Raw genomic sequence first — 27,142 nt, forward strand, 5'->3', positions numbered from 1 at the left:
ATTTCAAATTGAGCACCTTGTTTCTCTGGCCTTACATACTATTGTGCTTTTCCCCTTCTGTTCTATGATCCTCTCACTCCTCTTTTTCATCGTCTCTTGCCTCCTTCTCCACCTTCTGTCCTGTATCAAGAATAGCATGGTCAGCAGGACAAGGGCAGTGATCCTTCCCCTGTGCTCTGCATTGGGGAGGCCACACCTGGAGCATTGTGTTCAGTTCTGGGCCCCTCAGCTCAGGAAAGAGATTGAAGTGCTGGAGCGGGTCCAGAGAAGAGCAACACGACTGGGGAAGGGACTTGAACACAAGACCTATGAGGAGAGGCTGAGGTAGCTGGGCTTGTTTAGTCTAGAGAAGAGGAGGCTTAGAGGTGACCTCATCACTCTCTATAACTATCTGAAGGGAAGTTATAGCCAGGTGGGGATTGGTCTCTTCTCCCAGGCAGTCAGCAATAGGACAAGGGGCCATGGGCTTAAACTCTACCAGGGGAAATTTAGGCTGGATATTAGAAAGCAATTCTTTGCAGAGAGAGTGGTCAGGCATTGGAATGGCTGCCCAGGGAGGTGCTGGACTCGCCGTCCCTGGAGGTTTTTAAACTGAGATTGGACATGGCACTTAGTGCCATGATCTAGTAAACGGACTAGAGTTGGACCAAGGGTTGGACTCGATGATCTCTGAGGTCTTTTCCAACCCAGTCGATTCTGTGATTCTGTGATTCTTTCCTTCATTATAAAATACAGAACTTGTGTTGTCACAGACAAAAAACATTCTTCCCTCTCCCCAGGAATAACCTCTTAACTCACTGACCCGTCTCTCATCCTATGTTAAGCTTAAACACTTCAAGACTCTTCAGGGGAAAAAAATAATCCACATTTACATAAATGGTATGACTTCAGTAGGAATCAGAAAACAAAGAATAAATGAGCAGAAACTTCTTTCCACAGAGAATGCAATTTAATTCTCTGCCAAGCTAATTAAGGGAACTCATGAAGATAAGGGATGCCTTCTGTTCAGATGTTGCTGTGTTTTTTCTAGAGCCCTAGTGCTTCTGTACATACACTGTGCATCCACTCACCAGGTGCAAATGGAGATCAAACCACAAGCGTTTCCATGTCCTGAGCTGATTTATTATGATGGTTCTATCGCTAATCATGCAAAATGGTAAAATTAGTTTGAAACAGATTGTCCTGAAATTGCTAATAAAGCAATAAGGAGGACAAATAAAAGAAATTAGTGTAATGTACTTGCTTGATAACAAACTTCTGACGCCGTTGTGCATGGAGAAATCTGGCTTGGAAATGCAGCTGGGCCTGTTCCTAAATACCGAACCTTTCCCCACCTCATGCATCACTAAACTTCTTGCAGATGTCTAAGTGACTTAAAGTATTACAAAGAGCAAAACCATCACTGAGAAGTGGCCTGCATCTCCAACTAGAAACGCTACATTTGGCCCTTGGATGCAGTGGCTCTAGGAATTATTTGGTATCCTTTCCATACTAGAATTAGGAAATTTAACTTGTTGCCAGCTAATACAGAAGTTTTTCTTCCCATATAGTCACTATTTCTCTGGTCAAATGTGTTAGTTTCAAAAGTTCTCTCTCAAGGAAGTTTTCTCCTCTCCTTAATTCCATCTATTTACTCCTAGGAGGCCCTGCCTTGTTCCACCCTAAATAATTCCTGTTGGTAATTATAGACTATAATTATCTGTTATATATTTATATACTATAATTCACTGGCAGTTCTCTAGGCAGTCTTGTGACTTGAGTACCAGAATGTCACCGGTGTTTAGCATTTGCTTTGCTTTGTATATTTTCAAAGCACTAAACAACTATTTATTACCTGCATTTGACAGCTGCCCAAAAAGCTTCAGCTTTTCAAGGACTTACGAAGATGGGATCATTATTAAAGCAGTGTTCTCAGAATCCTAGATGTGCATTTATTCCTGCTGCAATTAAAGTATTTCTGAATATTAGCTGACAGCCAGGAGTCCCAGAAGGGTGGTGGTGTAATTCCTCCTCCTTCATACCAGGTATTGCAGTGTTGTGTGTCACCAGCCCTTTTGCGGACAAGTTGAAGGAGCCCAATAGCCATGGGCAGGCTGGTACTGAATCCAAATGAAGTAGGGTAAGGTGGTCCAGGTATCAACTTTGGCTCTGGGCTGCCTTCATATGACTATGTGGTTCCAATTAAAGTGGCCTTGAATCTGCCTAGAAAAGGCTAAGCAGTAATCCATCGATTACTTCATCCAAACACGCAGCCATGAACCTCGAAACCCTTGCGGCACAGCTGCTGATCACCTGGTAAACTGGAAATGTTCAGCAAAACCTTCACAAGAATCCTTTAATAATGGTAATAAGCCCATTTTAGAGGAGAAGGTTATTTAACAACTTAAGACTTTCCATTTGGCAGAAACCACGTAATCCAAGTGTAACTTTTGTTGTTGTTTTTGACTGAAATAGCTGAATGCCTTCTCAGGGAAAAGCTCTTCTTGTATTTCGGTTGTTAGAGAATGCCACGGTCTCTGTGCATTTCCAGAGATACTAGATGAACCGCAAATGGAGGGACTTCAGTGATCTTTCATTATGTCAGGTATTTTTCCCTATAAAAATCACCGCCTGGTCTACTGGGTACAGCATTGGGGTAGGAACGGACTCAGCAGACAAACTGCAAGTCCTGGGACACTCAATACTTAAACAAAACAAGGAGGAAAACAACACAACAAACAAGAAAGAACAATAGAGAGCTGGGTAAATGCCTGAAACCCTTTTTGGCTTGATGGTTTGGTTTCACACTGATGTCTTCTCATGCCTTGAGTGAAGCGTTGTCATGTATTATTATCATTAATAACAATATATAACATTGCCACAGTCAGCACACCAGAGGAAAGAAAAATCAAACAGACATTCTTCTCAGAGGAACAAATAAGTCTAATAAATTGGCTATGAGTAAATTTAGCCTTAATTACAGGTGATTTTTAGCCATCAAAGCATAGATTTTTTTTCTCTTAGTACAAGCAGCATGGGCAATGCAACTCTTTCATTTATGTGTTTAAAGGAGCGTGAGTTGTTAAGGTGAAGAAGGAAGGATTTTTACCTTACTAACCCAACGACTCCAAAGATACTTGTGTGTCCCTTTAAAAAGCAAAGATGATGCGGCCAGTGCCTGGAAACAGCAAAAGGCCAAAATTCTCCACCATTTGGGATGAGGAAACACGATTCAAGCACCCAGCCTGAAAGAGGAAAAGCAAAAATGTAAACTCACACTTCACACGTCCTGGATGAAATCCATCTTGGATTTTAGGATTTTTCCTGACAGATTTCCATACAGCTGGTATGCCCCTAGGAAACAGTTAAGTTTTGATAAGCTCACATCTCTTACTGACTGCTAATTTAGTTGAAAAATGTGCATCTTGCTTTATTTAAAGTCTCCTTAGTTCCACCTCAGTGTTTTAATTTTATGCTCTGTTACGAACTTCAGTACAACTTTTGGGCAGACACTTCATTTCCTGCATGCTCATACTCTTCCTGTGACACTGATTTTCTCTCTCTCTCTCTCCATAAACTTCTCCGGGAAATTGAGTGTCAGTAATTGTGACTATAACTCATGTTCAGATCTCAGACTCCTACTACAGCACAGCTCAGGAGTACTCAGCACCAGAAAGCAAGCGCTTCCCGATGCCTGAAGAGATCAGCCCTCTCCAGGCTGACTTCTTGGTTTGAATATTATAAAAAGTTCGTCACATGCAATGATCCCAAAGATTGCACAAGGCAACTCCCATTACCTTTCGGATGCCAACAGGGTCACACCCATTCATCCAGAGCCATGTGTAAGTCAGCAGAGTCATAGTAATTCCAACCTTCATCTCATCATGAGGATGTAGAACTGGAGCTGTGCACACAGCCAAGCGTGTGAGAACACCACGCAGCGCGGGAACGTCTGCTCACCTGCTGGATCATAACAAACTGGTGGTTCTCGACAGCTACGCAGTGCTGCAAAATTGCTGCATTATTCATTCGAAGCTGTGGTGCAACTTCCTTTATCGATTGTGGATTTAATACCATCTCCAGCAGACAGAAGGGTCAGATAACAATTACTTGGGGCCCCACGGAGACCCCACAAATCCACATTAGATAACACACTGAGTCATTCCATGCACTTGCCCCTTAATCTCTGCCTGGGGCCACCACTAGTCTCCCAGTAGCTCTGACAACTGAATAGGGATTATTACACCTCCAAATGTATGAGTACAAATGCGTACGAGTACATGTGTATAAGAAGGAAGAATTATCCTGGATTTATTTTTTATTGCTACATAGGTAGTTCTCTCACCATTTTCTGGGAGAATATATTTAAATCAATGGTGTGTCTGAAGAGGAAATTCACAGGTAGAGCCTTGTGCAGTACATTTTAAAACAAGCCACTACTAAAAAGAAATGACAATCCACGAAATAGATCTGTCCTGTACTTGCAATCCACTTCTACACACTCATTTTAGTGAAAACAGATGATTTAATAAGCTTTTCTTATAAACAGCATTATGGCTCTGACAGAATCCAGTTTGTATTCTGTAATTTCTCACTTCCCATCAATACAATTCTTAAGCAGTTTTCAGATGCAGAGCTAAACCCCATTGCCCTCTAATGCACCTTTACATACCCTCTGAGACTTGTGGTGCTGCACGGTTATTATTGAGGGCAGAGTATGAATTGCAGTGAGAATGGCCGTGATAGCATTACAGCATGAAATTGGTCCAGCAGGATTTTCTCTTGGTGCCCAATGCATTGCAAGCTACACTGGTCAGATTTAACAATCCACGATTGAATCTGCATGCCTTTTATTAATACATCTAGCAGATATAGTAGTTACTGAGAACTAAGCGCAGATCTCACCAATTGCACATTGTAACAGAGCCACACTTTAATAATATTTGGTTTTAATTTACTGAAGAAGCTAGAACAACAAAACTGCCTCTAAAATGCTACTCCCAAACAGCTTTCACTACTTTCTGCCACTTTATTCCTAAGGCAAAGCTACAAGTATTCACCTTTGGTTTATTCTATTTGAGCAGCTGCATTATTTCTTTCCTACCTAATTTTTGCTAGATTTACATTAGATCTTAGGGTTTTGAACCACAGAAGAATAGTAGCTTACTAAAATTCACTAAGGACTCACAGACCATCAAAACCCTAGATGACTTACCCTCTCCTGCCTATCTGGTATCAATACAGGATTCGACCTGAGTCTAAACACTTGTATTTAAAAATCTGAAAAAAAAAGCAAGTCAAAAGACTAACATGACAAAGCTAGCCAAGAATGGAGTCAGGCTTCCTGATTCCTAATGTCTAGATTAAAAACCATCTTATTCTCTCAGTCTGGCCTGGTAATGATAGAAGTATTCTACAACAAAGTTGAAAATAGAAATAATTCTACCTAGAAAGACTTAGAGAAGTCTACAGCTTGTATTACTGAAAAATGTAGTGGTGAGGGGTTTTTTCTGCCAGCTCCTGGTTCCAGTCTGTTCTCTGAATCAGTGGAAAAGGGATTTGACTCCGATTCTGCCACCCACAGATGCATATCAGAACCTCAGGAACAGAACTATGAGAACCAGAGAGAGCAGAACAACCTGCTCTGGTTTGCTCTGGCAACTTCTTCTCTGGGAAGGAGATAGAGGTTTCTTTACCTCTGATGGTTCATTAAAAAAGGAGTTTGTACACTGGTGGAATGCCTTTGGTTCCTTGGGAATGAAAGATGCAGTTGGATATGTCAGATATTCCATAACACATCAGGTGCTCCTCTACCTGCTTGGTGGCACTCCTGAAGGTACCTTGCCAAAGGACAGGAACAACAGCTTTTTGAAGGGAAAATTGGACTTTGAAAGACAGGCTGGTGCTCAGTGCTCCAGCTCTTGATCTATAGGTTTGATACTGTGAAGGAAAAAACAAAGGGGTGTGGGGAAAGCACCATGTGTAGAGGCACAAGCAACAGAGCGGGTCACCTCACCATCCCCAGTGTCTGCACACCAGCTGGCCAAGGCACCCTGGCACCAAACATCCCCGGAGTGCTAATCCAAGCTAATCCTTGGCATTATAGACAAATGACACCTGCTCACTGCTCTGCTGATGCTTTAACTGCAAACTGTGCAACTCATTGAGCACACGAGCAGAAGTACTGTTTCCCTGGCCAGAATTAGAGCAGCAATGCAGTCCTTTCTCCTGTTCTGCCACATGCTCCTTCAATGTCTTCAAACTTCTTACTTCTTTCTACTTAGAAACTTTTTCTAATCTCTTTCCTACGATACATGCTTAAATAAAATCAATAACAGAAGCAGGAGCTTTTCAAGGTCAACCATAGGTCAAGCAAGATAATTTTCAGGATACTTGTGCCTACCTTAAATGAAGAAGATGCACCAAATCAACTTCAGAAGTCTCTTTCTGTTTTCTTTTCTGTGGCTTCTCTAGTTTTCCTTTTTTTGTTCTATATAAGGAAGAGGACAGATACTGACGCTGCAACCAGAAGTCACCAAAATCTCTAAGGCACCAATATAGATACATCTTATTATCTACATTCACATATCCACACACCCACACCATCATCTAACCTGGTTTCAGCTAGAAATCAATATTTCTAGTTTTTCCTCTATCAACAACATAAGAAAAAGGGACAGCTGAACAGGACACATCAGTAACTAAAGGCAGAATTTGGAACAAGCAAGGGCAGAAGCAAAAGCAGTACCTTGCTGTGTAGGGTCTGAAGTCCCACAGTATCTGAAGTGAATTGTTCCATGGGGGTCACTGTACAGCAGGCTGATGGTGGGCTGGAGCATCTTGTCTGGGTACAGAGGGAATGCTTGCATGCACGTGATGCTAAAAACTTGCCCCAACTGACACTTAAATGGGTAGCAGCCTACACTTTATACATTTTCAAGTCCTGGAAATTATCGGAAACTTTCAAACATGGATGGAAGTGTCACAGATGATGAAAGACCAAATCTCATTGAAGATGACCAGAGTTAGAACTTCTTCTCATGAGTGCTAAGAACTTACTTTGGTGAGATCTTTCTCATGCATTTCATTTCTTTGACATATCTACTACCCATGCAAAATTTCAGAGCTCTACCCAACCGCACCTGCGTTAGGTCCCTTTCTGGAACAGGATGTTTCAGTGTTTTGCAATTCCCATTAAATCCACAAACCTGCTGGCAGCTCCCAGTGCTGCCACTCTGCTGGATTTGCCACCTGCATTGTGTGTGCTGGATTAGTGACAAACCCTGAATGGGATAAAACCCTTCAAATGCTTGGATGCTGCAATGAGAACAGATTCTCCTCTGTCAGACATCAGTATTCTTCCACTGCCTGGGGCTAAAGCACAGACACAGCAAAGAAAATGATGAAATCAACTGTCAGAGGTAGCTAACGTCAGTTACGATAGACTGCAGATTAAATTGCACATGACACTTTTTCAAAGCGAATCTTCTCCTATAAAGAAGTTCTTGTGTCATTTTTAAACTCTAATAATTTGCTGAGAACTCAAGATCAGGAAAAAAAAAACTCAAAATCAATTATTTGCTACAGCTGGGCACTGGAATCGGATGCAGCTGTGGGATGGATGGGACAATTACAATGACATGGCTTTTTCCTCTCTCATTACTACAGACTATACTGCATTAGGTGATATTAAGAGGGTGGACAGAACTGGAACGCTCCAAAGACAGTGATGTATTGTAGAGCTGGATGAGCTAATTTTAGACCATTTAAGCTCAGAAACTGGCAGCAGTTTTTCTGAGAGCTCAGTTAAGGCTAATTTACCTTGAATCATGTACTGAACTCATCCTGCAGATCACAAAAATGTAAAACTACCATGCACTTAGAGGATAAAAAAATTACTGTGCTAGTTCCTGCAGGTTACATAAAAATGCTTTTAGAAGCGGTAATGCCACGAGGACATGACTTGCATTTTTAGACTTATGAATGCTCTTCCACAATAATTAAAAATGACACATCCTATTAAATCACTTAGTACATACCTTAAAGCACATGATGCAGAGGTTTCTTGAAAAAGCCAATTACACAGTATGGGTCTGTACTCAGCCAATGCTTCAAAGCAATTTTCAGATTTTATGAGTTACATATGCTTCAGAAAGGGAAGAGTTTTGTTTTTACTGCCAAAAAGATACACTGCAAATAAGATACGAGCTCCCCTACTCCATTGTTTTGTTGTTATTGTGGAAAGCCCATTGCATATCTTAGCTTCAGCACAAGTAGTCGCAAATTAATGGGGAGGTCTTTTAGTGGGAGAGGCCCCTCTTTATACTGAACTTTTGTGTCAGTAAAGCAGCAGTAATGATTAAATGATGGATAGGATGCAGCTTTGGTGTTGCTTGCTTGTCTCCAAAGAACATTACTGCTAGAATTCATGGGTAGGAGAAGCCTCCAGTCTTTGCCATGCAGCCAGATAATGTATTAATCTTACAAGACTGCAGATTCTAACTGTATATATCACATGAAACATTTAGGTTTCTTTTTATTATCTCTGTTCAGCCAAACATTGTTCTGCTCTGCTAACACTTAATGAAAATGAGCCCTTGAATAAGTGTTTCCTCCACAAAAGGAATATTTTTCTTTCCCAAATTTGGAACAGTAGCAGCTTTAAAAGAGCAGCACACTGAAAACTCCTCTTTTATCTGAATGAAATAGAGTTTTTTCCTTCGGTTTCAGAAATCAAAGATGCTGTGAGACCAGAGGACGCTGCCCACACAAACCCAGAAGTGAACCTTCATGGGATTAGGAGAAATGAACAAGTACAGCAAGGTTCTTCATGAAGGGCAGGAGACCTTGCTGGCACTTTGACACCAAACACTTAGTGGGGGCAGAGTCTAATAAAAACCCATTTGCAAATTAAAAGCAGAAATAATGCCAAGAGGAGTTTCATGTTGTGAACTGAGAAGGATCCAGCAGAGGTGTCGCCCAACCTCAGCACCAAATCTGACTGTAGGAGTCACGGCACCTCAAAAAATATCCCCTTTAATGCTGAAATTCACTAGTTCATTATATAAATATTTTTCCTTTAATGAATCACCTCCTGACACTCGAAATTCAACCAAATGTTTCACCTCCTCAGCAGCACCTGTAGAACTTCTGCATTGTGTCTGTTGATATCATCTCACTGCCTCATCCAAGGATTCAAAGATAAACATAAAAAGTAGTATTTGGGTGGAAAAGGAGGTGTATGTATGTCTGTGACATATACAAACAGCCCTTTTTATTCCAGGATTTTATCCTTCTTAATAATAATATCAAATTCCAGGAGCTAATTCTCAAGGAATATGAAGAATACTTCCATCTAGTTGTTTTCCTGAGAACATCAAGATGAACAATCACCAGATAAAGGAAACAATTTTTGTAATTACAAACAAAAAATAAATTAGAAGCTGATGTTGGCTTTTTAAACCTCTAAAGAAGTCTTAAAAATGTCCAACACTCCTTTTCCTGATGAAGAGCACAACAAAATCATGAAGTGTTTAGCATTCATATAGGCAGTAACAACCAGATGTCCCTGCTTATTAGCAAATGCAAAGTCTGGGCCAGCCTGAGTTTATCAGGAACACTTTCCCTCAGACATCTGAGAGGCATCAGTTTATGGGAGAGACTCGTGGGAGATGACAGGCAATTAAAAACATTGACACCTTATTATAAGCATTTGAGAAGATAATTGAAAAATACAAACATATCCGAGTTAGGGCACACTAAGTTCAATTTTTTGAGCAGCCAAATGCCTTCGCTGCCTCAGCTCTGTACCTCACGATTGTCCCAGAACATGAACCTTGGATGTCCTTTTGTAACAGCACTTTTGCAAGGTCAAATGTTAATATACAAAGGAGAAGAATCTGACCCGTTCAGCAGCTGGAGCTGAAGGACTGGTTCTAGCAACATCCATATTCATAAGAAGTCAACATCATATATCATTTTGGCTTCATGTACTCATAGACTCACAGGAGCTTTACATCTGAAAATTAGAGGGAAGACAAATGGACTGAGAATCATTGATTCCAGCACAGGTCCTTCTGCCCAGATACTCTTGAGAAGCTGAATACAGTGATGATCTGGCCCATGACAGCAGGCACTGCTCCAGTTATTATACATTTAGAATTAAAGCAGATCAATCTAAAAGAATGGGAGCTCAGTAAAATGGTGTCATTGCCTCAACAATGTGAGGTAAATGGAAAAGTGCGACCCGTGGACACTCGCACATACCCTTTTCATTTCAGGGTCCTTGGAAGAAAACCAGAGTATGATGAACAGGCACAGAAAGAATAGGTGGAAACGAGCTGAAACAGTGTATTCCCTGTGCTTTCATAGCAGATGTGGCATTCAATAAAAACCACTAAGTTTCAATATGCTGCCAGCAAGCCATGCTCGTACAACAGATGTTCAGGTGTGCAAATTGTATTTTATTTAAAAATAACACAGGTAAGATCAGATCTGTGCAAACTACAGCGGAATATGTAAAAGAATGGTTTAGAAGGCCTAACTGATACACTTCTGTAATGGCAACAGAACTTGTTTATGCCTCCATTGATAATTTATCCCATCTTCCTGAATTCCAAAGGGCTCAGAGTACACTGTGATATTCTGAAATCACCACACGAAAAATAGCTGTAGTGCACAAAATTGCCTAAGAATTTTTACTTGATCTTTGAAACCAACTACTCTAATCCGAGCCACAGCTCTCCGAAAGCTGTAACACTATTTTAAACACACATTCTTATCCTTCAGATAGTAACATCCTGTGGATTTCCTAGGCAAGTCCTCACATTCCCTGATTATTTGGAAACATTCTCTTTCCAAAGACATAAAACTAACTGGGATCTGATTTTAGCGTTACACAAATCAACAATAAAGAGTATTAGACTATCACTTAGTTTCCTTCCCAGAAGGTAAGAACTCCTCAAATTAAAGGTGAAATATTTCATGTTGTAATAATTAATGAATACATTTAAAGTATCATCACTCTAATAAAAGATTACTTAGGAAACCACAAGAATAAAAAAACAATTTAGCGTAAGACTTACCTTGACATTTTTATATTTCTCTTTGAAAATCATTAAGCTTTTACCTGTGTGTTAACTATTTTTAGGGCTAACTGGAAAATCTATTCTGATCATGAGGGCATTAATCATCTACTTACGGCACAGAAGCAATGAAAAAGCAGCAGGGTGAGCCCTCCATAACTCAGCCCGTGAAGTCACCTCCCCCAGAGGAGGCAGCAATGGGCAATTCCACTAATTCCTCCACTAAGACTGTGTTTAAAAGGCCCCAATGCTGACCAGAGCTAAACCCAACCCATCTCTGCTGCATATTGTATTGCTGGCTTCCTGACACTAATCAAAGGGCTTTGTATGACAGCTGCATTTAAATCAATTCTTTGCCTTATGGTTTGCCCTCCTTGCTCCCATTTCCTTCAGTTACTAAATCTCAAAAAAGCTGAAAAGTTGAGCTGGGGAAGAAGGTGGGTTTTGTTTTTATTTCTCACCATCTTACTCTGCTATCAATGGGCAAAGAGTTTAATTGTTTTTCTTCAAGTTGAGCCAGTGACAGTAACTGGTGAGTGGTCTCCCTGTCCTTATCTCAACCCATGAGCTATTTTTGTTGTAGTTTCTTCCCTTGTCCTGCTGAGGAGCAGCTTGGTGGGCACCTGGTCAGCCAAGGTTAACCTACCTCACTGTTTTTATAAGAACTAGACCAGGGAAGTCTAGGAATTCAGTTTCTCACAGGGCCCCCAACAAGACTGAACACAACTGCTGGTGATCAGCCAGAAACAGATCCGCGAACACATCATGTCAGTGACATTACACATCTCATTTTATAACTCTAAAATGCTGTGCAAACAGCTACTAATCCTCTCATGCAATATGTGCTTATCCTCAGAGAGGTTAAGTAACCACCGAAGTCACACCGCAGGTGCAAGACAAAGCAAAGTTCTAACATTTACTGTCACTGCCCAGATAAGCAAAGCCCAGGACAAGACACAAACATGTTTTCGAAGTGTGCATTTCCTCCTGATTGAGGTCAGGGTCAGTGGGCTGAACTTAAACACCTGGAGAACGTGAACTAAATTAAATGTGAACTAAATTAGACGTGAACACCTGAATAGCAGAATCTTAGGCTTCCTAATTTAGAAACTCATCTCCTTTACTGAAGGGGAGAGACAAACCTGAGCCTGAAGGGAAGGGGCTGTTCATGTTGCTTCATCCAACGTGGGTGGCAGTTGGCCCGTTTCCCAAGGGTTTTTTTTTCTCCACCTCCCTGGCCCAGCAGAGACCTTGAATGTTAGGGAGATGCCAATCAAGGAGCACTTTTAATCACCTTCAAGAGGAATAATCCTTCTAAAGCATGTTCCTCGGCTGGCAGGAGGGAGGGGATTGTCAAAGGTCAATAAAATTAACATTCAAGAGCACTAGAAATGCAATGGGGAGAAGACAGCTGCAATTAAAAGCACGGAAAGTGCCAGAGGAATGGGAAGATAATTAGGGGAGTTTTGTAGAGGTGTTTGCTCCATGGAAAATATGGGGTCTCCCCTTTTGGGGAGACAGACCAGGCAGATACGATATCCTGCAGGGTAGGCAGTAATCTTTGTCAAGGGGGTTAAACAGGTAAAGGAATGGAGTCAATCAGGCCAAGGCAAGTTCTGCTGGCAAAGAGAGGGAACAGTGCAGAGTAAAATCTTTGCTTCCTGGTCCACTCGCTGGTATCACTGCCTACACCCAGAAATGATGGGATGGAAGGAGCACACATTACCTGGCAACAAACCTGGGTGATATAACCCCAGTACACATTTTTAACCACAGGGCAGTAGAGGCTCTACCATGATTTTTCTTCCTGCTTGAGGTGAAGGAGAAAAAGAAAGAGCGGTAGGTGAAAAATCCCCAATTAAACCAATCCTTCCAACCCCCAACAATTCCTCCTCCTTCCACCCAACCTTGGCCAGCACAGGCTCCCTCCCCTGCCGATGCACAGTGCCAACCCGTGACTTCTACTCAATCACCATCTGCAACAGTTCAGACCCCATGAGTGCTCTGAATTGCCCTCCACCCACACACACCGTGCAAGCCCCAAGTCAGAGCATGTCAAAGGGATGATTACGGCAGCAAGTCAGCGCCAGGTTTCCCAGAGTCACACTTTTACGAGGCAAGAAGCTGGTGAACCACACCAGCATCTACCCACAACCATCAGCCTCTGTGAAAAGCAAACTGGAAGTGCTACTTAAAGGGAGTTTCTTGCCCAGACACTCTTAGGTTCACAATACCTCAGTTCTCAGCCCACTTTGTTACAACTTACATGTAGCCACACTTCGTTTATTAGGAATGAAATCTTTCAAGATTTTTTTCTTTTAAGACAACTTTTCCTATTTAGAAATCAAAGGTAAACTTTTTAGATTTTCACCACCAGCACGTTTGGACTGTAAGAATCATAAAAATGGCAAGTTATTTAAAGAAAATTTAGTAGAAAGTAATATAGCTTAAAAAACCCCTCCAAACTCTGCTATCTCTACTTGAATCTCTAAATAAGACAGTCCTTTTCTTCCCTACCCAGATACATCTGCTGCAGACACACATACAGCTGGTTTTGGTAATCTGATAATATCTCCCTTTGCAGAGGAAGCACCACAATACAGGCACAAACATGACGAAGCTGTATTTGCTGGTCCAAAAGGAAGTAGAAGCCGCCAGGGGACCAGTGATACAGGCTCTGCAAAACAAAGGGTATTTTCTGTCCTGCCTTCCAGTCAACAAGCAATCAGGACTGCCTCACAAACACCTTGTCACTGTAACACTTTGGAGCACAGGACTGCTCCTATTTTTGTCATGCAATGAAATTATCTTGAAGGATGGTTGCTATTTTTAGAGGCAGCACTAGAAACTACACAACTCAGCTCTAAACTGAGTTCATATACTTTAATGGAGCTGAAGATGTTCAATCACACACTCGCATACACACACTCACTGTGTACTGCCAATTATAAAGCTCATTTAAGGAGTTCTTGTCTCTTCATTTACTTGAATTAAAACTTTGAGAATAGATTAGATAGTGCTGCAAACCCACAAATAAAGTGGTTTGCTTCATTAGACACACTGTTTATTTTTAGTTAAAACACTTGACCTTTCCTTCCCCTGCTGTTCCCACCTCTTCTGAGGCACATCCAGGAATTTTTCCCTTGCCAATATCTGGAGAAGGCTCGACACGCACAGATTTAAACATGAAAGAATTCCAGTTTAGAGCAAAAAAAACATAAAAGCCAAACAACTTTGAGTTTTTGTCCAGTATTTGAGATGTGTTGAAGAAAAATAAACACTTCAAGTCTTTGTCAAAAGCCACTCCAAGGGGAACAGCGAGAATCCGAAGCATTAAATAGTATGGTTATACAGGAAAAAATATTTCATGTCTTATTCTGGCATTTCAAGGCTTATTATGGGATATTCAGCTGCCCCTTTTGCTTCAGACTTGCCCCCACAGTTCTTGCACAGGCCACCTGGCTGCTAGTGTTACTCAAGACAGATTACAGTGCTCAAAATACAATTAAAATTCATGCTAAATGGAAAGCCATCTACCAATTTGATGATTAAGTGTTTTCTAAGTCTACAGTAAATATAATCATAACTACTCCTAGACCTGGAAAGTATAAATTTCACCAATAAGCTGAAAAACCACACAGTTTTGCTGTTTATCCACTGTTTCAAGTGCTACAGTCTAGATACATCATGCCATAATTACAAGTGATCTAGAAAAAACCAGATCTTCAGCTGAAAGCAGATTCAGCAAGCAACTGCGAATTTTCAATTGCAGCCTATAAAGCCACGAGGTCAGACACCACAAAGTGTTGTACACGTTGTTTATTGAACTTCAAATTCCATGGTACATCATAGATTAAATAGTTAAAAACTGTTCATTTACTATCATACAATGTTCAGAAGAGTCTTTCAAAACATCTCTTTGGACAAAACTAAGCCAAGTTTAAGCACAGCTCCCCCAGAGAATGCTGGGGTAGAAGAAAGCTTCAGAGTACTGACTGTACACAACGCTACACAAAGCACAACAGCACACCGAGTCATCCTTCTCTGCTGCAACACATGCTGCAAAGAGAAATTCTATACAACGCTTATTACCATCACGGGCAGGCACCTGCTGTATTAGTGGGATGGATCCCTCTCAGACCCTGCTCCTCTAAGACCTCAATACTCCACAGGAGAGTACAGACATTTGTGGGTTCTGTGTTGTTTCACATCACAGAGCCCAGACTGGATTTGAGACTATTATTAACACTGAATATAAACAGTAAGAGCAAATTGACAAGGTCTTGCATTATGCACTTCAACCCTGATCCCTAAGATGCCCACAGCTGAATTTTTGATCTTAAAGACATGGTATCACCTGACATCACACAACTATGCATGTGAACAGTGATGTCTTAGATTTCTTTGACGTTTTAGACTAGTTGAGGTGAGAGACAAGTGCTTGAACCACACTGCTCAACACTGTATCCTATTTGTGCCATCTTGCTTCAAATTAATATACAATTAAGTAAAACAAAATGCATCAAAAAAGATAAATCAGTCAACTGTAAACTGCTGACAAGAATCATTCAATTACACATTTGTCCTCTATCTCAGGCATTTGTACAAGACAATGGAGCCAAGAAGCATTAGCTTTAATTTGTGCAATGTAAGAATTTCCTTCAGGAGGAGTTCAGTCATTGACCGGATGAAGAGATCGCCCAACCTTGCATGGCAGCCATCAGTCGTAGCTCACCTCAAAATAAGGTTCCGAGCCAGAACGTCAAAAAAGCACCATAGTGCTGAGACCAAGCAAAGTCAGGATTTACAGTTCAAGACTTCCCTGCTGTATTACTGTTTCCATTTGCAACGCTACTTACTGAGGAAGCCTCACCAAGGCACCACTCCCAGCTGCACTACATGCAGTGGCACTGATGCGGAGGTTTATTTTGCTGCAAAGCAGCTGGATGTATTAGGGCTCCCACAGAACCAAGCGCGCACAACATGAAAGCATGTAAAACAGCAGGTTTAACCTCAGCAGCCCCTTTGACTGATGTCTTGTCCCGAAGCTTTTGTAATATCCATTGTAGTGAACACCTGTAAGACACCAAAACAACAGCTCATTTACTCTTGCTCTGTATTTTCATCCATGTCACTATTGCTCTCCTCTTGTAAAGTAACAACACTAGATTTCTCTGAACTGTTACAATGAAGAATAAGTTGCAGTGCACAATTAACACATTTTCTACTACACGTTAATATCTTGTGGTTAGAAATTAAACTAATACTAAATATATCTCATGCAATACAATGTAGTATTCTTTCCCTGCATCTAAGTAAAAAAACCCCAGGTTTTAAATGAAGTTGTGCCCTCCTTACCTCTCCACAAGTTGGATGGATACCAATTGTTTCATCAAGTAATTCTTTGGTGAGACCACATTTTATTGCAGCAGCAAAACCTTGGGTAACTTCACCAGCATTAGGTCCAAGAACATGAAATCCTATCACGCGATTCTTTAAGACAGGTGAGAAAAAGCAGGAATTGGTACTAGGTAAAGTTTACCAAAAGCTCTAGTATGTAACTCCCACTATGCTAAAAATTATACATTATACAAGCAAGTCAATAGCAGAGTCTTTAAAAAAAACAAACTACTCCAAAGACAGCAGTGTGATTTGTTTCAATTTGTTTCATTAATTGGTTTACCAAGAGGAGTAAAAGAACATTTTAAAACATTTTTGCAGGATGTTCCCATACTTTCAGATGTCCTAGGCCAGGTCTGGCCATCATTTGCAAGATAGCATACAAATTCTTCATAATAACAGTGATTTAAATCCCTATTTACCTTACATTCTTCCCCAGCATCCTAGGAAAAGATCACTTTCACCCAGAAATCTAAATAAAGTCCCTTCTTCCACTGTGTTTGTTGTTTGTTTTCTTTTCCTCCCCAGAAAGGCTCCAATAAAAGCAGAACCTTGAGCCTTTCCATAGTCTTTGAGAAAGGTTAGGTGGGCCGGTAAGGAGAAGAGTAAGCTTGCTTCCTTCTCTCTCAGCTTAATACTGTTTCATCATAACATTGCTTCTCTCTGAAGTAATTTTTAAACACCAAAAATCTTCCTTTGTTTCTCTCTTCTCCCAGATGGTTTTGGGGAAGAATACTGGACAACATTTGCATTGATTTTTACTGATGACTAAAAATTCTCATTACTGAATTTTCTAGGACCGACCACATGTTTTCCAAGTTTCTACTAAACAAGGAAAACCATGCACTGTGCAAAGGACAAAACCCACAAGGTCCAAAAACCTAAAGCAAGACACCAGATAGTACAGCTACTCAAAACCCACCTGGAAGAAAAACCTCAGCAAATTGCTTCACAAATCTGTCCTTAAATTTGAACTCAGGATGATGTTTCATAATGTATAAAGGTACCACTTGCTCAAACAGCTGTTACATCAAAACAAAACAGCTCTATCCAAATTGATTAGATCTCTTAAAACAACTACTTCTGTTCACAGAACAGGTAAAGCTGGCCACAGGCAGGCCAAATAAAAGATACTAGTCTTCTGGCTGGTCTAAAAAGAAATTCCGAGAATAAACCCAGCATATCCATTCCAGCTTGCTACTTACATTGTCACGTTTATTGCAGATAATCTTTGCATAACAAGTATTGTTATCTCTGCCTGGTACTGTCCATTCAAGTGGCCAGAACAAACTGTGATAAACCTGGGAGGATGACAAGAAAAAAAAGCATCAGAATTTGACTGAATCAGACACAATTCAAATCTTAATGTCTTTACAAATAGGTGGTTTGACCTTTAAGTCACTAGATTTTTGTAACATATACTCAACAAGACAGTGACTTTTGCTCTCCCCAGCCCAAGCAATCCATCCTCCAAAAGTCAGTAAAGGATGACTTGACTCAAATCCTTGATTAAAACAGCAACAACTATAAGAAACAGCCTTTAAGATCATACTTTCAGAAAGAGATGTGCTTCAGTAGTACAAAACTGATCGCTACTTTTCATTTAAACCTACTCTGCAAAACATTTAACTGCAGAAGCTAAATGCCCAGTGTGTGTGAAAGATGCAGGGAGTTAAACACAAGGCATGCAAACAGCTTTAATGAAACCCTTCAGAGAAGCGCAGAAGCTAGAAATTACCATAAAAGAGGGAAGTGATGCCCGACACTCCTATAGCCGCAAGAAAAGGTCAGGAGGAAATTCATTCTGAATTCAAGTACAGTGAATAAGCAGAAAATAGACAGTTCACTACAGGAGTTTGATATACTTCAGTAATAAGTCTTTTAATCCATGACAACAAACACCTCCAGTTCTGCAACCTGCGTTTGGCCTCCTGAAGATTTCTGGGAGTCCAATACCTTGTTAACCAGATCACAGCACTTCCACAATCAAAGACCTGCCCAGTTAACCTTGTAACCTCGTTTTAACGCTATGCTTTGAGTGCAAAATGGAAAGGCCAAGAAAAAACATTTTCAAACTACAAGTTGAACAAGTCCTGAGTGCTCTCACCTCCAGATTTTGCTTTCCATATTCTTCTATGGCTTTTTCTTCGGGTAACCCACAGCAGCCGTACTCTAAAGGAGTAAACACTGTCGTTGGTACATTGATATAGTCACACTAAAAATAAAAAACAAAATTTATATTTAGACTATGCAATTTCTATACAGTATATAACACGAAAAGCTGTATAAGCACTTTTTTTTTTAACAAAACATTTGCAGTGCCCACAATCAAGTGGACAAATCAATTCGTGCTATTGCGATTTTGAGGCAAAAAACAGAAATAAGTTGAAATTGTGTTCTTATAGCTTTACCTTTGTGGAACTACCACCATAAAGCCTGCGGGCTAGTAGCTTCCCTGCTTGAATAGCAACTGGAGTAAGTTCGAGCTTTCCTTCCAATATATCCCCAATAGCATAAACATAAGGCACATTGGTTTGCTCTTCATCATTTACAGGTACTTTCCCATTCCTTTCAAACAAACAGAAAATAGAGAAGAGAGTTCAGTACCATAACCTTCCTCAGAGCTCAGCAAAAAACAGCGGGGAAAATTTCTGCTAGAAAGATGTAATTCTAACTACAGAGCACGTTTTATTAAATATGCTTATGCCTTTTTTACTTCACCTGCAAGCTCTTCAGAGCATCAAACTCTGACTTGTGGCTGAAGTCGTTATTCAGTGGGCCAGATTTGACCTGAGCAACAGTACGTGTTTGATCACAATGAAGTTTCTCAGACATCTTTAGACTTACGACCTTTTATTTTACTATTATACAGCTCGCAATGTACATTTTCCCTTATGGGGAAAAAGAGCTGCAATATCACTCACACGTTTAAGTAAGTTGGCTTAGTAAGTTGTTAGAAAAATTAAAATCAGGTTGCAGCAGCTGTCTTTTGAACAACATAATCCTGCCTTTTCCTTTGCACCAGTTCTGCACTGACACCAGGGAGAAACAAGAACAAGTTAAATGTGTAAGAAGTGAGCAGTTTGCTGCCTCTTTAAATCCCTAGATTAACTTGCCACATGAGCTGAATAAAACATTTAATTTAACAATATTAAACTGCAGTTTCTAAGCAAATGAGGTGAATATATGAAATCTATTCCTTAAGCACAGTGGCCAACATGTAGGTATAATTCAGAACAGTTCTTTTATGAAATACATATTAAAGTTATTGGACAACTTTAAAACCTATTCTGTCCTGGATTTGAGTAAAGGTTCACATAATTGCCAGGTATGAAAGTTATGATTAAAAAAAGAAAAAGGAATAGTATCATTAGGTACTGTTAAAGAGGTTAAAAAAAATCATCACATTCCATGGTCTAAGGGAGTTGAGCAATACTCACTTCTCATTGATTTTGACACCAATTGTATCTAAGCCAATATTTCTGGTACATGCATCACGACCAACAGCTATCAAAACCTAAAAAAATCCAAAATTAAATGCAATAATTTTATGTGAGGAAAGTATAAGCAGCATAACACTTCCTTTGGTCTTTTTTTTCTGAAAAAATGGTGAAGCATGCAACTGAAGTGACTTTTTTTGAAAGAGCCACCAACAGTTCAGGCTCCTTCATGTGCAACTTATTTCAGAGATGCAACAAACAGCAAAATACTAATATCAGAACAAAAATTGAAGCAAGAACACTGTTCACATGAAGTAAATTCCAGGCATGTAAAGTTTCACCCATTCTGCTGACAGGGCTCAACTGAACATGAATATGGAATTTTCATGTATTTTTTTCTGCCAGTAATTTATGTCAACAAATTTGCAAGCAAGACTTCCCTTTACCTTTTTCCTGAATAACTTTTAAAGTATTTTAATACATTTCCATGTGCTGCTATACTCAATTATTTCAAATCAAGAAATGCTTACAGTGTTATATTCTCCTTCATGGATTTCTGGTCCCTCGGTAGACTTTGCTGTCACTTTGAGTCTTCCTGGCATGCCTTCCTCCAGCTGTTCAACCTGCATACATATTTAAATGCTTAGAAAAAACTTAAGAAGCAGACATCGCTTACACAGTCACTTCAAACCTGGATCTACTCATCTATCATTCAGAAATAAAAAAAAAAAAAACACAAACCAAAAAAACAAAGCTTAATCTCATTAAACATTTGTTCTTGTACAGACCCCAAAGCCTTCCCAGAGAGCACGTACATTCTGCATGTGCTGTTTAAAGTAATTTTGCAAGGAGAGAAGAAACAAAGAAAGGACTTGCCTGAACAGGTACAAACTTCTTGATGAACTTTACACCGTGTGTTTCCATGTGAGCACCTACTTTTTCTGCCATTTCTTGGTCAAAGCCCCGAAGAAGGATGGAACGCACCATCACTGTGACATCTAGACCCAGACCAGCGAGAAATCCGGCACACTCTAGAGCCACGTAGGAAGCACCCACAACCAGAGTTTTGCCAGGGCAGTAAGGCAGGGAGAAGAGGTCATCACTAAACGGAAAGAAATGTAAGTTACAAGGTTCTTTCAACACAAACTTGTTACACTACAGCAGATAAGTCAGCCTATTACACCTTTTCATCTCACCTTGTAATGCAGTATTCTTTATCTCCAGGGATACCCAGATATCTAGGCCTTTCTCCTGTTGCCAGGACAAAAGTCTCTGCTGTGTGATAGGTTACTTGTCCTTTCCTGTTAGTTGCCTGTTTATATAAACACAGTTTAAAAAGTCTTTATCGTAAGTACAGGTTTTAAGGTAAACTTTTAAAGGTTACGTAGCACTCCCCTTAAGTATGTTGGATATATTTAAGAATCAAGAGCTAGCAGTTTCAATCAAGAACTAATGCATTCAGAGAAGCCATATGGGTCACTGAAGAATAAAATGTTTAAACCATGAACTACCGGGCTTTTCTCACATTAGTTAGAGCACTTAAAAACATTTATTCTTTGAATCCTGCTCATTTCAACAACTCGTTTAGATTGGATCGTTCAATAACAAACAACTTTCAAATTATAAAAAGCCACAACAAATTAAGGCTGCTTTGCCTTCCACTTCCAGTAAGAGGCAAACACAATGCTAGTGACAAAACAACATCAAGTGGTTCTTAGACTAATGTAGAAATTAAAACCAAAAAGTATCTAGTTACATGACTTCAGAGAGCCTCAGACCCATCCTTAAATGAATTCAAACTAATTTGACATCTAGAGCACCTTGGTCTTGGGAAATTTCATTTTGCCCATGTGTCTCTCTCAAAATCCAGCCTTTATTCTTGCTCTTTAGTTATTTCCCAACACAGAAGAAGGGAAACTTCCTTCTGATAGAGTCATCAAGTAATTCAGGTTGGAAGGGCTATCAAGAGGTCATCTTGTCCAACCTCCTGCTCAAAGTTTCTATTATACTTCATTTATAGACTAAGGACACTTAAGTAGCTGACCTGCATACCTGGACACTAGAACAGCTGGTAGATGAAGCAAGTTGAGTATACTACTTGTGTTTCAATGCAAGTTTCTTAAAACACATGTAGTTCAGCCTTCATAAACTCATATTGAAAACAGACAATTACACCCACTGAACCAAACAGTTGTCTTGAATATGCAGTTCTTCTAAGTTAACCCTGCTGCAATATGATAATTTAAAGCAAGACTGGCAGCACATGTTTTGTCTTGCAAAACTGACAGTTTAATTCTTATGCTGATACAGCATAAGGTTCTAGCAGTGCTGTTACACAAGTGCTTAATCTGAATTTAATTTCAATGAAGATTTTCCAAGCAGCAAAATTGTACAGCTGAAGCTTTTCTTTTTGTCTCCCCTCGTGACTCAGACTGCTGACCTCAGTCATGAAGTTACCAACTGAGATCACCTTACTCTATCCAAGCAAGACTTAAGTTTACAGATATCCACATTAGTCTTACATAACAATTACTAAGGCTGCAAACACTGTGGCATGTACTAGAGTACAATTATAATCTGAATGAATAACTTATTTCACAAATGAGTTCTTAATTTCAGTTGACTGAAGTTGGCAATGTCAAGATGAAGCCCCTTCCTTGTGGGATTTTAAGAGGTCATTTCAGAACATGAGTTTTCCCCCCCAACAAAATGTTTTAAACAGAGCACATACCTTAATTTTGTGTGGTTCAATGAATTCTCCATAAGAATTGAGGTATGTCACAGACTTCTCTCTTAAGGACACTCGATATCCCCAGTTTAAAGAACCAATGTAGTTTTGAATTGCCTCTACCATGACCTCCCAGTTGTGTTTAACTGAAACAAGACATTATTTTAATAATTAAGGAAATCAAAATGCAATGAGCCCTTAAAGAAAAATTAAAGCCTTATTCATTGCACATCATGCTAAGAAAATATCATTATCATCAGTAATGAGGATACGTATTAGTCTTTACCTAACTTGTTACTATATGAAGATCTTTCATTTAATTCAGATGATACAGGGAACAAAACACAATTAGCTTTCAATCCTAAGGGTTTCTGTGACTCAAAGAGAAGAACGCCTTCTGATTCACCCAAGAAACGACTGACCTCTCCCTCTAGTCTACTATGTCCAAAGTATCAGAACGATCTTAAGCTCAGTCTCATCTGTACAATGTTTTGGTCTGTGCTCTGTGGTCTCACTAACCTTGTTCTTCATATTGCCACCCGTATTTCCTCGAGTCTTGGAGCGCCTGACCCAGAAGTGCTGCTTGATGCATTAGCTTCTTAGGAATGCAACCTACATTTACACATGTGCCACCAAGGCCTAAGATGGAAAGAACCATGTTATTACCTGTGTGAGGCATGCATAGCCACATAGTCACACTGTCCTAGAGGTAGCCTAGATCATTTGTCCATGAAAGAGAAGTAGAAGAACTAAAAGTCCCTCCAAAAAAACCCCAACACATGAGAATGCGAACACACACACACACACATTACCCGGACACGATTTGAGAGTGAACAGAACTAGAATAACATTTGACAAACAACTGAGAGTTAGCAATGCACAGAAATAACTGTCCAGAAAAGCCAAGAAAAACAACTCCTTTGTTATCCCATGTCCTAGAATTACGGGAATTCAGCCACAATTTCTAAGAACACAAATCCATAGTATCTAACAACTCAATATGTATCTCAACAAGTCAAACGTCATAAAATACAAGTTAACAGAACTTACCCCATGAGGTTCCGAGAGGCGTTGGAACAACATAATCTAACACCATTACTTTCTTTCCCAAGGTAGCAGCTTCCTATAAAATACAGAGAGACAAGTCAGCATTACTGAGCATTTGCCTGACCAAGAAAGCCTGTCTACTCATTTATGCTTACAATATACAATATGCTCTATATGAAGGGTGAGTACTTTGTCATCTTCTCCTGCCTTTCTTGTATGTATCTAGTGAAAGTTGCACGCTTAACTATCATTGTACAGCAATTGCCAAGGCTGTCAAGAATAACATTATCATGCCCAAACCATAAACTGATGGTTAGGATACCTGGCTGAGAGGTGTCAAGTGTGGGTTCAAATCCCTCAGGTATTACAGAAAATTGAATCTGCATCTTATGTCCTGAGGCATTCTGAAAAACAGCTATTTGTGTAACAGGTACACAAGCTCTACCACCATTTCTAAAAAAGACACTAGAAAGAGAACTAAAAAGTGAGTCCATTCCTTGAGAGAACAGCTGAAAGCACTTCATTTTAGATGACTTGTGATCCTGAATCTTCCACAGCCAGAATACTTCAAGAGTAGCTTTTAGGTTTTCCAGATTACTGTTTGGAAGTGTTAAAGTGCCTGCCTACTACATATGAGAAGAGATACTTAAAACTTTTGGTTCTGCCCTCAGCCAGGAACCTAAAACCTATTATTAGGATCAAGACCTGAATGGGCATTGGCTAGAAACTAATGCACATAAACCATGATCTCTTGAGTGAGCACATTACTAGACCACTACTTATTCATTAATTAACAAGTTGAACAACAATAATAATCAAAATATAGACTGATCTACACTACTGTGATTAATACAGACACTAATTTTTAAGCAGTTTCACGTACAACCTGTTCTTTAATGCAATTTTCACGTCATACCTTGGAACATGCAAGTCCACCTGAGCCACCACCAATAATAATGAGATCATAATCATAGGGTTCTACATCTTTGCTGTCCCCAAGAAGTTTCTGCAGTGATCCATCCTGATAAGCCTATAAAAAAAAAAAAAAAAAAAAAAAAACAAAACAAATTATCACACACATTTCTGAGCAAACAAAAACAGAATGATGTTGCCTTTTTTGACCTAGACCACCCAGTCTACCATGTCACACAAAATTTAATTATGAGCAAACAGCAAATTTACTCAGTAGTCTTGTCTACTTTCAGCCAATTTTTAAAGAAAAGTTACCTTGTAAGTTGCATCACAGCCACCTATATGTATTCCATTCACAAATACATTAGGCACTGTCCTCTGATTAGTCAGCTCTGCTAAGACTTGCTGAATACTGGGACCATCATCTAAGGACAAAACAAACAGTTATGTTACAGAACAATTTTCAAGAAGGGAGATTTAAAACAACCTGAAGTATTTAAGGTTTGGACTGTAATATACTGTAGGCTTGCCAAGAAAATTGTAAGCATCTCATTTATAGACTTCCTGAACATAAGCCTTCAAAATCTACTTCTCAAAAGAGCACACTTAAATCCAGAGGATAAATTGGTGCTTCACCCTATTAATTCTAGAGGACAGAGTAAAGTTGAAGACAGTTTAGTCTCTGTGTTTCCTGAATTCTTATCAGTCTCTTTCTGAGTGTCACATGGTACTACTACTACTACAACAAAAATCTTTGCAGGTATCACACAGGATCAGACACACTTGTTTTGGAGTATGCAAGTGCACAGTCATCTGAATCACATTGGCTCAAAATGCATCTCACAGTTGTTGAGCAGTAAATGTGGGTATGAGAATTTATGCTAGTCATTTTGACTAAAATCTTTTTACTCCAATAACACATATATTTAGTACCAGTAATCAGAGCAATTGTAAGGGAAATACTTTCTTTATTAGGACTAATTCCAGAAAAAAATGACTGTGCATTGTACTTAGCATATCTTGGGCTATAATGAGGTCACAGTATAACAACTTTTTTATAAAAGTAAAAATAAGAAGAGATGCTTTGGACCAATAAATAAGCACATTTTTCCAAGCACTGCTTAAGCACCAATACTTCAAAAAAGCATTTGTAACTAAGTTTTGTACAGAAAATAATTGATAATATAGAATCAGTAGTTTATCAACAGTGCAATTAAGAGGTTACTAATAATTATGGTAGGAACTACTTGTTCTTAAAACTTCATTAAAAACTACACATAAGGTGCTAGACAAGCATTAAAACTAAAGCGGGTAGGGCTTTAAAAAAATAAAAGCCTTAAACCAGCAATAGTCAAGGTACTGGAATTTACCCTTCCAGTGACTCAGCAACTTTCCCTAAGAAGGTCACCCACATACCAAGTCAAACATTAACAATTCATTTAAAGCCACAAAACAACCTGAGGTGGTAGAAAAAACACCATGTTTTTTCCCCAAAAGACAGAGCTCCTCAGAGAGAAATCAGATCTCACATCGTTTACCAGTTGATGATCTGTACAGAGAGAGTCGAAGCCTTCAGTTATATTAAAAACACATCCTGTATTAAAATCCACATTGAAGCCTAATTTCTTTTATCTCTGAATATATTAAAATTTATTTTAATTGTGTTTATATCCTCCAGTTAGCTCAAGACAGCTTGAAGAGTCATGCACGGTTGCCCATTTTTAGTTACGTTAAGCAGCATGTGATAGATTTTCTCTTTTTCTACTTACCAGTTACATCAAGTTCCAAAGCATAGTACTCCACACGCATGGAACGGAAGAGTTCTTTCACCTACAACAGAAACGGACACAATGCCAGTGCAAAGCTTTCACAAGATCCGACATACAGCTCAGGGGAAAACTTGTTTGTTGGACAAACAGAGGTAACTTTTAAGTCTCAGTTATTACACTTCGAGGGTCTATCTCTACGTGCCTTTGGTAAAGTTTGGCACTACTTGTATGTTTTGTATGTTCCTCACTTAAAGCCAGGCTATTTAACAGCATTCAGATTAAGCATTCCACACCATAGCTGCCTTCCAGTACAAATTTCATCTTCTTAAGAAAAAGTTTCTATATACAATTTGCTTAGCTGCAGATTTCTCCATCCCCAACAGATACCAAAAGCCATGAGAGTAACTGTCATACGGAAAAACATTGAGAACATAAAGTTGCAGCCAGATTCCTTGACTGTACTAAGAAAAGAAAGGGAAAAGGAATAAAGAATAATATGCAAAACAAATGCAAAAAAAAAGCATTATAAAAAGCTGCAGAAAAGGTAATACTCTCCACGTGTCCTCAGCAGTCCAACAGCTCATGCCTACCAGCCCTGCCTTCACTTTTGGTTGCCGTGCTTCAGAAAAGTTTTAGAACAAGCAGACAATTACTATAAGGAGTCGATGAGTTGGGTTTAACATAAAGATGGGGAAAAAATAACTTTAAATAAGTAATTGACTACCTCAAGAAAAAAGAGAAGTGATGGATGGAATAAGAACTAACACTCTGGAACTGCAACAT

General features: G+C 39.5%; 1 protein-coding gene across 2 annotated transcripts in view; it reads right to left on the reverse strand.

The window, feature by feature from the left end:
- Nucleotides 1-14,867: 14,867 nt before the first annotated feature.
- The window catches only part of TXNRD3 (thioredoxin reductase 3), a 214,421-nt gene continuing 202,146 nt past the window's right edge, over nt 14,868-27,142 (reverse strand). For both annotated transcript variants that reach the window (XM_021294675.2, XM_005507529.3), the window contains 15 exons: nt 26,360-26,420; nt 24,906-25,015; nt 24,595-24,708; nt 23,682-23,754; nt 23,151-23,270; nt 22,635-22,777; nt 21,100-21,215; nt 20,780-21,005; nt 20,434-20,526; nt 19,904-19,980; nt 18,875-19,031; nt 18,571-18,678; nt 17,669-17,764; nt 16,422-16,556; nt 14,868-16,139 (listed from right to left, as the gene is read on the reverse strand). In XM_021294675.2, coding sequence (XP_021150350.2) covers nt 16,077-16,139; nt 16,422-16,556; nt 17,669-17,764; nt 18,571-18,678; nt 18,875-19,031; nt 19,904-19,980; nt 20,434-20,526; nt 20,780-21,005; nt 21,100-21,215; nt 22,635-22,777; nt 23,151-23,270; nt 23,682-23,754; nt 24,595-24,708; nt 24,906-25,015; nt 26,360-26,399 — 1,671 coding nt within the window. In that variant the 5' untranslated portion in view covers nt 26,400-26,420 and the 3' untranslated portion in view covers nt 14,868-16,076. The remainder of the gene's footprint in view (nt 16,140-16,421; nt 16,557-17,668; nt 17,765-18,570; nt 18,679-18,874; nt 19,032-19,903; nt 19,981-20,433; nt 20,527-20,779; nt 21,006-21,099; nt 21,216-22,634; nt 22,778-23,150; nt 23,271-23,681; nt 23,755-24,594; nt 24,709-24,905; nt 25,016-26,359; nt 26,421-27,142) is intronic.

The sequence above is a fragment of the Columba livia genome, chromosome 10 (genome assembly GCF_036013475.1).
Source record: "Columba livia isolate bColLiv1 breed racing homer chromosome 10, bColLiv1.pat.W.v2, whole genome shotgun sequence".
Classification (NCBI taxonomy): Eukaryota; Metazoa; Chordata; class Aves; order Columbiformes; family Columbidae; genus Columba; species Columba livia.